Source organism: Tursiops truncatus, chromosome 11 (genome assembly GCF_011762595.2).
Source record: "Tursiops truncatus isolate mTurTru1 chromosome 11, mTurTru1.mat.Y, whole genome shotgun sequence".
Taxonomy (NCBI): Eukaryota; Metazoa; Chordata; class Mammalia; order Artiodactyla; family Delphinidae; genus Tursiops; species Tursiops truncatus.
In genome coordinates this window covers 33,473,029-33,489,753 of record NC_047044.1, presented here as the reverse complement: position 1 = coordinate 33,489,753, position 16,725 = coordinate 33,473,029, and the positions used below count along the sequence as shown (strand labels likewise).

The 16,725-nt window shown below is 33.9% G+C and overlaps 1 protein-coding gene across 4 annotated transcripts in view; it reads right to left on the bottom strand.

The window, feature by feature from the left end:
* Positions 1–16,725, bottom strand: part of RASSF9 (Ras association domain family member 9) — a 121,633-nt gene that overhangs the window by 90,241 nt on the left and 14,667 nt on the right. For 3 of the 4 annotated variants that reach the window (XM_073788369.1, XM_073788370.1, XM_019918475.3), the window contains exons 3-4: positions 4,003–5,233; positions 2,422–2,540 (exon numbers count right to left, since the gene is read on the bottom strand). In XM_073788369.1, coding sequence (XP_073644470.1) covers positions 2,422–2,540; positions 4,003–5,233 — 1,350 coding nt within the window. Of the gene's footprint in view, positions 1–456; positions 5,234–16,725 lie in introns of those variants that run through there. The other variant, XM_004311541.4, reaches the window with a different exon arrangement.

Genomic DNA, 16,725 nt, shown 5'->3' with positions numbered 1-16,725 from the left:
GAACATTATATACAGTCTTTTAATAGAGTAATTTCATGGTCATTTATAGAAGGAGCAAATGAGTTTCCTTAATTTTCAAATGATTTAGTTATCAAAGACAGTCAAAATTAAAGGCCTATTCTGAGAAATAAGGGTAGTGACAAACTGAATAATAGCAAGTAAGATTTACACTTGAGTATTTTTACATTAAAATGGATTTCATTCTAGAAAGCAACATACCAGGCCATAAAACCAGCTATCCAGTGTAAAAGTGAGGACATACTTTCATGACAAATTGAAACAAATATGTATGAAACCTAACAAAAAGTTTTGTTAGATCTTTTTTGCTATATATATTGTCATGAAACAATATCTGATCTTAACTTGTGTGAGTTAGCTCAGCAATTATATAATTTCAACTGATACAAAATTTATTTTTAATATAGCCAAGTAACACACCCAGAAAAACAAACAATATCTCATGAAAGAATACAACCATTCCTTTTATTATTCTGGATCAGTTACACTTGAAGAAATTATTTGTACTCTATATTTGTCATATCAGGTCATTAAACCAATCAGGTAGTATGAAATGAAATAGCCTAATAGTTAAAAGAAATCTATGTTAAAAGGTATTCCTTTGTCACTAGAAAAATATTTTAAATCAAACAATAATCCTACTTAGAAAAATTATGAAATGCAGCCACAGAAATATATTTTGTCATGTACAATAGATGTTTAAATAAATATAAAAATAAAATTTCAATGGATTAGAATAGCTTCTGCACGCTAATGAGAGGCCATTTATGTTTTTAATTAAAAAGAAAATAAAATAGATATTTTTAAAAGAGACTTTGAAGTTATTTTGTGTGTCTACCACTTAAAATCTAGTTCTATAAAATATAATTTTTCTTACATGCAAGGGATGCAGAGGAAAATACCATAATTTAACCATTGAGGGGCTTTAAAAAAAGACAATATTTCCATTGTTTTAAATCAGTAACTCTGTGAATTAAAAGTAAAAGAGAAAATTGACACTACTTTAAAATTTTTTCATAATAACCCTAAGATTTAGTGCTTTCCCCAAAGAATATATAAGTAGAATTACTGTTAATATTTTGTCTTCTAAAATGCATATTTCTGTATAAAATGCACAAGCATCATTTACCATGTATGGAAATAACTTTTTTAACAGGTTACAATCTTCTAAAATTTAGCAATTCAATTCCAAAACTGAGTAGGGGCAAAGAGGTTGTTGTAGGGAATAAGGTCAACAAGATAGAAGACAAAGTAATATAATCAAAAATACATTGGGGGAGGGAAGTTAGATAAGTACATAAATAAACATAAGCTAAGCTAGAATATAAATGTTCCTCTATGAAAAATACACTAAAATATTTGTGGGTTCAGAGATTTACAACAGGTTGAATGGAACAATATATGCTTTATAGAAGAGATAACATGTTAAAAACCTGAAATGGGTGGGATTTCAGTGTATAGCAGATGGAGGAAAAAGACATTGCAAGTGGGAGGATGAACAAGGCACAGTCAATGAAAATCTGTCTTGTTATAGGAAAGATTAGTCGGCTTTGGTTTGCTACTTCTAGCTGCATATAGCAATTTCATAGTTAACCTGTCAGGTTACTCAAGAATTTATAAACATTTTATTTTAAAGCCTCTATAACTAATTAAAACATGAAGGTTTCTATCAAGTTATAAATTCATAATATAAATTCTCACTTAATTTGATAAAGAATAGCTCAGTATCCAGAGATGAGTGCATCATATTTTAGTATTTTTATTTGTATTATTACTCTAAATTAGAGATTCACCATGGTAACTGATGATTTAATATTGTAATGAATCAAAAGCACAAATACATTTGTATATAACTAAAGAACAAATAGAAATTCTAATATGAATTTAAAACTTGATGGTCTTGCTTTCTGACAAGAGTTTTTAACGTTATCTACTCTAAAAATATAGAATTGGCCCCTAGAATGCATCCCTGTGCTTAACTGTATAAAGGAAGACATTAATGCAGTTTCTAAAATGAAATTATCTGTCTAGTCCTGTTTCTTATCAGAACCTCTTTTGAATTCAGATAATTAATCAAATTATATAGCAGATAACAATGTTCTTTTCATTATTTTCTCACTAAAGAGTAATACAAAGAGATGACTTTCACTTTAGAAAAACATTACGATTGGTTTATCTTTGATGATGATCTTCTGAGTTTAATCCCCAGTAGTGAACAATAAATATCTCAATAGCTTATCATAGTGCTGAATGATTTAATGGGATATTAGGCAAATAAACTTCCATTTCTCAGATGACTATTCAATTCCCTTCTTATTTCTTTTAAATTAAACCCATGTTAGTGTTATTACTTACTGTTTATCACCTCAGTTTCCCTAGAATGGAAATTCCTACTTTTCTTACCATCCAACTTCAAATGAGGCCTTCAGCAATATCTTGGCATGAAAAATAATAACATTAGATGTTCTCCAAAAGTGAAATATTAAGAAAGTTCTAAATATCTTCCCCAAAATAGGTGAAATCTGGGGGATGGAGAAATTTTAAAATAGATTAGGAAACTGAGTTAAAACATACACTACAGTAAACATAAGGATAAAAGGGAAGAAATGAGAAATACTGGGAATCTTAACCAATATCCACATATTAAAACTAAGTAAAATAATATTTCTACTTACATGTGCACTGACATATGGGAAAGGTGTTAGCTAGAGAAAAAATAAACTGCAGCTGTATTCATTGAACAGTACAATAAAACAAACTGTTTTCAATATGATATATGCTCAATAGCAAGAAATAAAGAAGGGAAAGAAGCAGGAGAGAAGAGAGAGAAAGAGAAAGGAACTTCCTAACTAAAAATGAAGCAAAACCAAGCCTCTTCTGGCACTGTAATGACTGTCAGTCAAGATAGGATCTAAATAATCTATTCAATTTGTTGAATATTTACTCTCACGCTTGAGGGTGGGGTAGAGAGTAGAGCTAGCACTGTTTTTTTTTCAGTTTGCACCTTAGATGAAGTACTACAAAGATAATCTGAATTATAGTGTAGCAGAATAAAAGATTTTTGTCCATATTAGGTCCTATCTATATGTTCAGAGACAAAGTGCTAATATTAATACTTACGGCACATAGAACTCTATTTTACCCACACGAAGGACCCCAAGTTGCATCCCTTCAACCTTTGTACATAAGGTATAATCTAACAGGACTAGGACCCTGTGATTTTCTCTGTAACCCACGCCATATCTCATTCAAGGAATGAAACTGCACAGACCATTGGTCTGACCAAAGTTTTGCATATCAGAGAGAGAAAGCACATATATATCCCTTAATAATTTTAGGCTTCTATACTCCTCTCTGATCCACTGCTGGTATTTGTACATGTCCCAATAGCAACCCTTCCCACTTCCTGTCATCTAGGCCTAACAGGTAGAGGGGTTCAGGAAGTAACAGAGATGATACACATTCTAAATATCAATGAAAAGAATCAGAATTTGAATTAATACATTTACAATATAGTAGCTGTCATGTACTTTACAGATTATAAAATTCCAATGATACATTGTTGAAAAATATATAACAGTACATTTTAATTTTACTTGTTCACGTGTATAGTTTCACTATATTGACTAATATCAAGAATTAGTTTGCAGTTTGAATAAATCATTTCTCACAGAAGCTATGAGATGATAATTCCCATCAAATTATTTCTGTTATATACCTGCAAGCTATCTGTGCTGCATTCTTAATAAAGAGTTCATTGTTTGAACTTGCAATAATTAGGTCACATTGGAACTCTTAAATCAAAAACAAACTTACAAAATTCTCTAGTTTTTATTAACTACCGAACACTTTAACGTGATTTACACTTTTTTGCAGAATGGAATATTTAACGTTTCCTACTAAATTAAACAAATGCGAACAACATTGAAGTAGGTCAGAAAGAAGCCATTCAAATTATGTTGACAACAGCACCATATCTCCTACCGTTGTTTCTGAGTCCTGACTGTGGTTAGAGCTGATACCAGTGTCCGAGTCTGTGTCATTTGAATACATGTTAAATACTCTTTGAGTAAAAGGAGGAACCTCCCCACTGCTGGTAGGGACCTCAGATTCCTTTCCTCTGTTTTCCTGTAGCTGGCATTCATCTTTGTTGCTAATATGAAGGGAATTCAACTCCTTGGCCAGGAGCTCATATTCTTTAGCTTTCATCTGAAGCAACGAGTCACTGTATTTAATGTCTTTCTGGATGCCACTCAAGTAAGAGTGGATTTTCAAACCAGCTTTCATGCTTTTCTCCAAATCACACTTAACACTTTCTAAATTAGAGCCTTCAAGTTCACTTGCAGCTGCCCCTTCCGCATCTTCATTTATCTCTGTGCAAATACTTTTTACCTCTTGTTCTATTTCGGCAGAGAGCTTATCAATGAGCTTTCTATAATATGTTAGTCGTTCCTCCAGCTGTACAATTCCATCACTTTCTCTCAGGTCCTCCAGAATCTGGTTTTCATCATACTCCAAGCCTAGTTTTTGCTCAACTTCACCGAAACTGGGCATCAAATATGCATCCTGGACATAATTTTCTCCATCATTTTCTACCCGGTTGAGGTGGAATTTAGCTTCACACTTTTCAATTTCCAGATCCAGCTCTTTCATTCTCTTGACTTGTTGATGAATAGTATGATCCTGGGAAATAATCAGATGAACTAATGTCTCCATACTATCTCGCTCTTGGGAAACTGTGTCCTGCTTAATTTTAGCCAGTTTCCGGAAAGTTTTTCTGACTATTCTCTTTTGCTTATCTGGTGGTAACGTCTTCATGTAATTTGCTGGGCTGAGCTCCCACAGTTTTTCTGTGTTTTGCATTAATTTGGCTTCAGCTGTCCGCCACAAGGGAACTGGAAGAAAAGCATCTGCTTTAACCAAAACAAACTGCATATTAGGCTGCTCATCTCCCCATGCTTTCCAAAGCTTCAGGATTCTTGTTAGTGGGGGAAGAACCCGTTCAGAGCCTCTCCACTTTTCTATGATGCAGTAATCACTGGGCTTCCCCAGAAGAAATCGTTTGTCTCCAAACGTAGTCTCGTGTTCCTCAAGCAAAGCCTGGATGATGTCAGCAGAGGTGGTGCGTTTGGTTAGCCCACAGACAATCTTCTCTTCTTGGCAAACCCAAACCACAATTTCTTTCTCTTCTGAATCCATGTCTTTAGTTGGAGATCTGAAAGAAAAACAAAGTACATTATATTACTGTCATCACCTGTGTAAACTCAGAAAGATGATTTAACTTTAATACCCTTTCTAGATTTTACCATTAATGAGAGATGCATTTTGAGGTTGAGACTACATAAGAATCAGAAGTTTTATGGCAAGAAAAAAAAAGTTAAGACCATGAAAGATATCTTAATTTCCTTTTTAATTCCTAGTGGGCTCTGGAAAGAGCAAATTGTCATCAAAGACAACGGAGGCTATTTTATCGTTAGAAGTCAGCCACAATATAACTACAGTTAGAACTGGCAGAGTTAAGACAAGAATCAAAGTGGAGATTAATGAGAAGTAGAATAAGACTGTTTTGCTGGAGCCTTAGGACTGGGGAATAACCATGGAAGCATAAGTAGGATGTTATTAAAGTCATAGAGTTGAAAATAGTCCATTACTGAAATTAGTGATTATTTAATTCTACGAGTATTTATTGTATGCCAGCCATGTGCCAGATATATCAGAAGATGCTAAACATACAGCAATAAGCAAGGGAGACAAGGACACAGACATAAATGTGTAATTAATATAATATCAGATAGTGGCAAATGCTAGGAAGAAAGTTAAACTGAATGAAGGGATAGAGAATTACTTAAGGAGAGGTCTAATTTAAAGAGCTTAGGAGAGACTTCTCTAAGAAGGTGACGTTTGAATAGGAACATAAATTCACACAGTTAGCAGTGACGCAAGTGAAGATTCAACCCAAGGAAGAAAGCTGGCTCCAGAGTATACTTCTAACAGATACACTATAAAAACAAGTTTACAAGTTTGATGGTTTAGACGTGTGGATTAAATTGGAAAAAAATCATTAACTACTTCTAAAAGAGGAACTTTATAACATTAATTCGCTTTTGATAGCAATGGAACCATAGCATCTCATTAGAGCACCCAACTGGTCAAGGAAGGACTTTTCCCAATGGTCGGCCATGGAGAAAAGTATGTGGAAATGTGTTACCTTCTGTGCCTTTTTCTTATTAATCTCTTTCCTGCTTCGATGCAGTAATAAAGGATTTTGACTGGCCTGGATGCCTCCCTTAGCTGACAAAACTCTCATGTATATAAAAGCCCTACTGCTATCTCCTTAGAGTAATTCCTACGTCCTGTTCCACTTTCTGGCTCGGGAAACATCAGTTCTGGGTCTGTAGCTAAGGATGACACATGAGTTATAAAGGCTTCAGCTCTACACTGCAGCTGTGAAGACTGGGAAGCAGGGATCAGGGAGTCCTTATGTATACTGAATAATAATAAGGACATACATGACAATTCCCCAGTACTTCCAGGATCCCCGCTCTAATTGGGATTCTCTTGTTTTGGAAGGAGCAAGTTCTTACATATGACAGCTTCCACTAGAGATCTGCTAGTTTTCAGCTCGTGTGGATTATGTAACACTGACAGGCATTACGCACAATCAAGAAAGATATTATTATTTCCATATGACATATGAGAAAATTAGTGCCTTTATTAATAGCCTCACAGTCCAACTGGTTCCAAACCCCTTTTTTTAAAAAGTCTACTCTAAACGTCCTTGTATTTTCTTGAGTCAGTTATTTTCTAAATATTTTGAGGAATTTTTACAACCATCATTCAAACCAGATAATTTTCAAAAACTTCTGCCACTTGACTGAGCATGTTTAAAAGTAATGACCATTCTTTATTGAATGTAGGCAATAAATCTTCCATACCTAGTATAAACTTCATCATGTTTAATTCTACTTTGTAGCAGGCTTAGGGTTTTGAAAACTGTGTTTATTTTATAGTGTGGCTCCAATTGAGTTTCTGTTCATTCATTCATTTGACAAATATTTGCCGAGCACCTCCTCTGTGTTTGACACTGTCATGGAAATGTGGATCATAGAAAGACTTGTATGATTTATTAGACAGTATCCCTGGCTAATTGTGGGAAACACTGCTTGGGTTGGGAAGGAAACACTTACGTGTCAGTTCCAGTGCTAAGTTTCTTATTACATCAACAGTTCCCAAATGTTAGACTGATGACCCCTGGTATTATTTCATTAAAAAAATTAGAAATATATAAAAGATGCAAAATAAATATTAAAAATAAACCAATTTAGCAATCTTATAGAATCACTACTTTTTCAAAATAATTGTTTTCATTTGGTCCCAGATCCATGTAAACCTAGTCATCTGATATAAGTAAGGAATTTAATTCTAGAGCTGGGACTAAATAAAATGCTCCCTTCCCAACCTTTGAAAGTTTACTATCTAGTATAAGTAATGACATCCCCAAACACATATATAACAAAGGTTAAAAATACAAACTTAACACTAGATAATTTGGTTTGTTATGTAATATAATGTAACAAACTTCTTACCTAATGGTTCAAATTTAGCAGTTGAGACATATAACCTCCAATTCTAATGCAACAAAATAAAAATAAACACATCCATTGCATGACTTAGTGTTTGTTTTGTTTTGCTCTGCTTTGCTTCTGTGTATGTTTATTGGAAGGAAGGGATAAAGATTTTTACTGGATCTTAAACTTCCCAGAGAACATACTATAACCACATAAAGATTGAAAAATCATAAAGCTTTAATTCATATAATCGCATATTCCAATAATTTACTTCTATTTTCTGTTTTTATCCATGTTTTAGTTCCATTTATAAATAACTTCATTGTTGATCTGATTAATATTTTTTTTTCTTTTCGTATTTTACCTTTGCTCACTCAATGTTACTTAATGGTGCAAATTAAATTTTTTTTTCTGTATATTGGAATATGTTTGTTGATAATTACTATTTCCAATCCAACAAAGTTACTTTTATTTTAGAAATTTCTTGGCTTGCAGCATTCTTGATTTTACTTATGTACATGGTAGTTACTAATATCATCCCCATTTTACAGATAAGGCAACTGAGATAAAGACAGGGTAAGTAACTTGCCTAAAGTCACAAAGCTAGAAAGTAGAAATGTTCCTTCCAACTGTGGCTTTAGATGTTAACCTACAACTAATCCCTGAAAATAAATTACAATAGCCATTATGACTACCCACTCACAAATATTTCCCAATTTGTGAACTGATTACATTTCAAACGTGATTTTTTTAAATTACTTGAAACTCAGTGCATTTTTCCTATAAAATTAAAATTCCACCTTATATAATCAATGAAATCCCCGTTTTGAATGCTTTTGGGTAAAGTATAAATTTGGTTCCTTCAACTCTATCATTCTTTTCTTTTTGAACACCCAGTATAAAGGCAAGTATTGAGAGAGTCCCATGTATCTGATTCTGTAATATTAAAGGAGTAGAGATAAAGAGATTCTCAGCAGATGTAAGGTTAACATGGATGGAGGTTACAGGAGTGGTTCTCTCTAGATACTATTGGAGAAAGTAACAGCAGGTGGACATTGAGATAGGAGGCTATATAGGAATATGATAGCTGTTCACAAGTATAGGTTATTTACAGTGCAACTGGCTACAAATTGGGAACTGCTTGGATTAGAGGATTCAAAATTTATAACTTCTATGTTACATTATAGGGTAAAAGCATTTACCTAAAAATACTACGTTAATCAAAATAAAGTAACTACCACACTGACATTTAATTCACACCAGTTTAAATTTTTAGGTTAATTTGCTAAATGTTCATGTATACAATTCGAAAGTAGATATGAAAGTTGATAAGCCAGAATTTAATCAGTTCATGGTTTCATATAGCAAGGATATTTTCTTTAACATCCACTTCAGGGAGGCAGAAACAAAGGAGACATAAAATGTTTTAAAATGCCTTGCATAATGTTACGTAGGGTACCTCAAATTTTGCTGATGATCAAAACACACAAAAACCAATAAAGCTTAAGAAATTTTACCATGAAATAGTATTAACAATTGAATAAGATTATGGCTGTGTTTTGTCTTGATTTGAACTAGTTTGTTTATTTCAAGAATGGTTCCTAAGAAAAGAGAAAATGCTCTTGATATCTAAACTGTGACTCCCACCAACACATAACTGTTGTACCCAATCATCTTTAACTACGCTTTAGTCATTGGAAACTGAATTAAAAGTAATTTGAAACACTGTTCAACAGGTTTTACTACACATTCTAAATATATGTTATACTACATCTATGATTATGTAGTATACATTATGACATTTCTCATGCACATACTTTTAAAAATTGTGTATGTATTTAAACATTTCATTAAATTTGATAATATTAATATATCCTAAGATTCTCATGGAAGAATTGTCTTGTTGCTTAGCATGCGCTGTTTAATTTATTTTAAAATAGTTTATAATCACAAAATATGTTTGAAAATTATTTACATATACAGAAGAAAATAAAAAACATAATGCTACAGTATCCATTTTTATCTAATGCTTTAAATTCTTTTTTTTCCCTCTGAAACATTAACAAGATTTATTTGTGAAGATTTGCAAAATAGATATGGTGGGAACAATCCTTGATATTTTAAAATATATTTCATCCTAACTATCACTAATTCATTTTGAATTCTGATAAATCATTTTTTTCTACTCCCCTGTACCCTTCACTGTAATACTGCAGTATATATATATCTGACTCACATTTCTCACAAGATTGCTTCAAATATCAGATAAGTGAAAGGAAAAGAGTGCTTTAAAAATTGTGAAAAGTGTACTGGCTAAATATAGGTTATTAACTCTAATGGTAAAATTACTGTTATTACTACTTAATGCAGAGAAGGGTATAGTGTTTTTAGTATTGTTATTCAGTAACTTTACTGAGCTTGCCACAGTAGTTAACAATATTATTTTATAAATATTTTCCAACCTGTCCCACAATATTTGTTCACCTGCTTTGACCAGTCAATATTTTTGCAAGTACACTTCCCACATAACACAACTGTTTAGCTAATAAGAGATGTTTAAAAAGATCATTAATATAATCTTTGGATCACAGATGAGATGAGAATGCTTTTAATCTTTCTCTGATTTATAGCTCTCTGATTCTGACTGAGTGTATTAATGAAGCATATTACTCTGAAAATAAATATATACATATATTTATATATTTATCTGATTATTCTTCTACGACTATTTCAGTATTCAGTTTTTGCCTTTTTAGAGTATCTTCATCAGACAATTAAGAAAATTTATATGCCAAATGAAGCTCTTCAACAACGTGTGTCAGCCTCACTTACAGGCACTTTTCCATATTTATTCTGAAATAGAGTGAAATATATGAGAATTTTTGTGAGAATTTTTGCATTTACTCTATTATCAATCAGGAACTTAAAAATATTTCTCCAGTGATAATTAGTTTTAATGCCACAAAAACACACAGAATTAAGATGAGTTGGCTAGGAATTACAAATGCAACATTCATACAATTAAATATTTCTTCAACAAACTTTCACTGAGTATGGTGCACAAAGCACTAGGGAATAAATCAACTATTTAAATCTGGAAGTGTTAAGATAAAGTATTAAATAGGATATTTTGATATCAAATTGAAGATCCCACAAAATAAGTATTTACAGAAAAAAGATTGTGTGAAGGCAGAGAAAAATAAAAATGGATAATATTTGGTTATCTTTATTCAGTTGTCCGGAAAGAATAAAAGGCATTGAAGTTGGGGCCCAGGAGAATAACTCAAAGGACAACATTTCTTCCTAGTATCGCAGACATGAAGGTTTAATTGAAATTTGATGTATAAAGCTTATCAGGACAAATATTTCATATTGACCCCTACTTTCAAAAAAATAAGAATCATCAAAATAATAAATTATTAATTAAGAATAATTACATTATGATATGCTTCTAAAACACAGTATATGAAAACTAGCAACCTACAGGTATTTATAGAAAATATTTGGATTTCTGAGTGCATCTTTCCTTAGAACCTATGTTATAATTCTTTGTTTCCTAAGCCAGCCTGGAAAGTATGATACCAACACAATCTAGCTGCCGTATATAGGAGTGATTCTGAAATGCTCTTATTGCTTGGCTCTCTGCAGAATCATATTCCATGCTTGGAAATCAAGAGTTACAACTTTTTCAGTTCCAAGCTATTGGTGGCACCTGTGTCTGCAAATAGTGATGCACAAGTCTCCAACAGATTAAAGGATAAAGACCTGTGAAGCTTTGGGGGCATATTGGGGGCATATCTGAATGTTGGCCCAATGCCCGAAGACAGTTCTCTGTTTCCTTTTTATTACCATTACCATTACCATTACTTATTATTTACCATTACTTACCATTACTTATTATTTACCATTACTTATTATTACCATTACTTATTATTTAAACTGAATACTCTCCTTATAAACCAGTTGTTCTCTACTAGGGGTGATTTTGCCCCCCAAGAGACATTTGGCAATGTGTGGGGACATTTTTTTTCACACTAGGGTCTGGGGGTGCCACTAGCATGGGCAGAGCAAAGAATGATCTAGACAAAATGTCAACAGTTGTGCTGTTGAGGAATCCTGATCCATATTTACAACAAAATATACTTCCATCACAGCTTTATCTATAGCCTTTTCTTCTTACATCTTCTGGAGAATCTATGAGTAAAATACATGAAAATAAAAATAACAAATAAGGGAGACATTTCCAATCTCAAGACTAAAATAAACAATACAAGTTGGTATTCTACTTAATGGAATGCAAATAGAACTTTTTCTCCTTTCACCCCATAGCCAATCTTTATGCTTATTATTATTAATCTGCCTAACTGGACTTCCCTCTGTTAATCCCAGAGCTGGTCCTACGAATACTAATATTTGCATTAAGATGCTATAGAAACACAAATATTCAAAATAGGGTTAATTTGTTCAGGAAAAAACTTGTATTCACAGACTTCATTAAGAAATAGTAAATCTTCCTTCTTCATTAAGAATAGTATTTGAGGGCTTCCCTGCTGGCGCAGTGGTTGAGAGTCCGCCTGCCAATGCAGGGGACACAGGTTCATGCCCCGGTCCGGGAAGATCCCACATGCCGTGGAGCGGCTGGGCCCGTGAGCCATGGCCGCTGAGCCTGCGCGTCCGGAGCCTGTGCTCCACAACGGGAGAGGCCACAACAGTGAGAGGCCCGCGTACCGCAGAAAAGAAAAAAAAAAAAATGTCAGTAAATAACACTTGGAATAGACTAACTCAACAATGCAAGGTTCAGAAATGATGATTAGGAATGGGAGCAATAAAACAGCAATAAAAGAAATTTGATTTCAGTATATTTATTGCAGGCTCAAATCTAACAATACCTTGTAGAAAGTCACATTGCTTTGAATAAAAGCATATAATTAATTAAAGAATAAAGATGGGTGATGATGAAGAGCAAGTTTACTGAATCATGTTCCATACCAAATGTTATAAACTGGTATTTGAATTTACAAACCCAGCTCTATACCAATTATGAAGTTTAAAATCCTGAGGATGCCACAAATAGTTTGGATGGTGAAGGTTTAAATTACATGTCACAGCTATTTTCGAACTAAAAGATCAAACTTCCAAATTTAATAGCATCTCTTCCCAATAATCAAAATTATCACAGTACAACTACAGTGAGTTTAGGTAATAAATTACTTAGCTTCACTATGATTATGTAAGAGAAAAATTTATATCTGTGTACTATAATTGGCTTTTATTAACAGAAAAGTAATGACCCAAACACGGAAATTTCAAGACAGAATTTGGTAAAGATAAATGTTTAAATAAACGATTGACAAAAAAGTTCTACGTAAATCAACTGAATCCATTCTAAGTTAGTTATCCCCCAAATAAATTGTCCTTTTGAATTATGGTACAACTTTTTATAACTGGATTCAACATTCATTTCTTAACAGAACTGTAGTTTTAGTAAATGTAAACAAATGCTGAGGGTAAGATGCTACAGAAAATAAGATGATCTCACGGGGGGAAAGTGGCGTGTGTGTTGTGTGTGTGTGATGAATTGGGAGATTGGGATTGACATCTATACACTAATATGTATAAAATGGATAACTAATAAAGAAAAAAAAGTGCATCAAAATATACTTATAAAACGGTTCATCCAGCATTGTTTGTTATTAACAATCCAACAAGATCTACATTCATACACTGTAAAACTATTCATTTTGAAAAATTAAGAAGTATGTAAAAATTATATCATTTCTGTGTAAAAACGCTTGTATACACATCACACATTACACATAAAATGTATTAAAAAAGAAAGAATAAATACTAAGGGAGTAAATTTAAAAACAAAAAAGAAGATGATCTTTACGTTCAGAAATGTGTCATACATAGGAAGGAGAAAAGATATGTTTAGAGAGAAAGAGATTTTAAAAGTTCAAGACCGTCTTAAACATTATTGGAAATCATGAGATACATTCTGTATAAATATGCTACAAAATTTAAAGAATAAAAACAACAAGTATCAAAGTTGAGTAATATTTAATAAACAATCATAAGACGCAGAAGTTGACCTCAGTGTCTTCAGTTCATTCTCAATTCCCATAACCCTTTGAAGAAAGTCAGATTAGGTAAAAGAGCCTCATGAGATTTCATTTGGGACAGGATGCTGATTTGGAGCTTGTCTGTAAGGAAGATCCTTTCAGATTTTTACTTAACATGATTATGTCTGGGCCTGGTAGCTGAGGAAAAGCTACTTGGAAAAAAATAGTAAGGCGACTAGGGAGAACAATGGGATGTGTGTAAAAGGAGACATTAGATAATAATAGCTCACATTTATTGACTGCTTAATATGTGCCAGACATTGTTCTAAGTGCTTTATACATACTAACTCATATAATTTTTGTCACCTATCAGATAGGTCCTATAGTAAAATCCATTTCACAGATTAAAAAGCTGAGTCACAAGAGATTAAGGATTTGTTCAATACCACCCTCAGCTAATAAGTGGGGGAAAATAAGGATAATGTGGAACTAAGGAAAATAAGAATAATTTGGATAAATGAGTTAGAATTGAATCCACACTGAGGAACTCCCTACTGCCTAATACAATAATCAACATGTTTCATTAAGTTTTATCTCTGAAAACAAGGTACCAAATCTGATTCAGATGTAGTAATTGAGCTTCCCTGGTGGCGCAGTGGTTGAGAGTCTGCCTGCCGATGCAGGGGACACAGGTTCATGTCCCGGTCTGGGAAGATCCCACATGCTGCGGAGCGGCTGGGCCCATAAGCCATGGCCGCTGAGCCTGCACGTCCGGAGCCTGTGCTCCGCAATGGGAGAGGCCACAGCAGTGAGAGGCCCGCGTACCGCAAAACAAAAAAACCTATTTTAAGTTTGTTTTGGCTATTTTATTTTTTTATTTATTTTTTTAATTTTTAAAAAATTTATTTTATTTATTTTTGGCTGCGTTGGGTCTTCATTGCTGCACACGTGCTTTTCTCTGGTTGTGGCGAGTGCGGGCTACTCTTGGTTGTGGTTCGTGGGCTGCTCATTGCGGTGGCTTCTCTTGTTGCAGAGCACGGGCTCTAGGCGCGCAGGCTTCAGTAGTTGTGGCACATGGGCTCAGTAGTTGTGGTGGACGGGCTTAGTTGCTCCGTGGCATGTGGGATCATCCCGGACCAGGGCTTGAACCCACGTTCCCCACACTGGCAGGTGGATTCTTAACCACTGCGCCACCAGGGAAGTCCCTTGTTTTGGCTATTTTCTGTACTTAAAAATTGATCACCTTAGGCACCCTGATGGCATTTGATGTAAACCAAATATACTATTGATGGGATTCAAGACATGATACCCCAAAATATGGCACCTTGGTATACTGAATATGGTAAGCTGAAGGTGTTTTAGAAAATGGGAGAAACAGGGAGTTCACTTGGACTTTCCACCCAAGCCTCTCCCCTGAAACAGGTCCTAACACCCTCACTTGAGAGATACCCTTCCTATACCTGAAGGAAAGGAGTGTCCTTATCTCTGAAGACAAAGGGATGAGAAGAATCCAACCAAACAGGCCCTGCTAAATGTCTCCCAGTTTACTACGCTTACTTCATATCCTTTGACCTACCTACCACACTTCTCCATGAATGTCCACTCTTCACTAAACCTAGCATAAAACAACACAGGTTTAACCATTTTTTTAGGTCTTCATTTCCTTAGGAAGGCTCCTGTGTCATGTGAAACTTACGTTAAGTCAACTTGAATTCTTTTCTCCTGTTAGTCTGTTTTGGTCGGTTTAATTTTCAGAGCCAGTCAGGGACCTTAAGAGCGTCAAGAAAAACTTGTTATTCCTCTACACTGTGCATAAAATTAAAAAAAAAAAACAACTATATTAAGTGACAATTTTGATTCCTTCTGTAAAGTACACACGCACAGACACAACACAACATAAAGTTTAAGCAAAATTAAAATTAATGAAGCAGGCAAATGGTGAGGCAACTCTCTGGCCCACAAGCTAACTCAGCTCTGGTTATTTTACACAGAGTATGGTACACGCCCTCTGAAGTAACATTTTTTTGAGATCACAGTACTGCAGTCTCAGGAAGATAATCACAGGGCGTGTCTGCCACAAATAATACAAGTCTTTCCTTAGGTCTCTATGAAAATCTGGATCACTGTTTTGATAGATGAAGCATGAAAATAATGCTATCAAATAATTTTCACGAAACACAGACTATTAACATTTTATTAAAACAGTTTTAAAATTGGAGTCCTTCAGAAAATTAATCACTCTGAAAAATTGGGGCAGTCAAAAATTAAAACTACCTTGAAAATTAAAATTTTATACATATATACGCATAGAAAAAAAATCACTAGTTTTGTGCTCTACTAACACCAGTTTAATTTTCTAGGGAGTAATAATATAAGTCAGTCACGTAGGACAAGAAAAACCCTAGACATTCCATACCTGCAGGGTAGCTATAATACTGTACATAATTCCCATAAACAGAGAAAAGGGAAGGGAATATGTAAAGAATGTGTATTGGGGACTATGGGGGGGTTAAGTAAACTAAGCTCATAGCTCAGATTCCAGAAATTGATTATACTCAAAATGTAAATATTTAACATGTAGTATTTACTAGATGAAATGCTGAGAAAATATCTACTCTCATTGGAAATTCTAGGGCTAACTTCCAAGTGTTACCTGTTCCTGGCAAATACCTAAAGTTTCCTTATTGATTTATACTTTGTAAAGAAATATTTCATAATGACAAAGCATATTTATTAAAGGAAAGTTACCTAGCCTGAATATTTAGTTTAACGATAGCTGTAGTTATGTCAACTACTAACAGTTTTTCTTTCGGCAGCTAAGCCCGTAATTGGTTTTGCCTTCTTAGTGGAAGCTATTTCCTAATGATGGTGACTTTCAGCTTGTATCTGCCTGCAGCCACCTACTCTCCCCTCTCTAAATGTATTCTGAAATATGTTGGCAGATTTGAATGGCACTAGAAATATGTAAGAATTTGAATTATCCAGTAGGATAGCTGAAAATACAAGATGACCTCCTTTATCCCTGATTTCCATGTTCTGAACATACTCTATAATAAACAGTAATAAACTGTGACTTC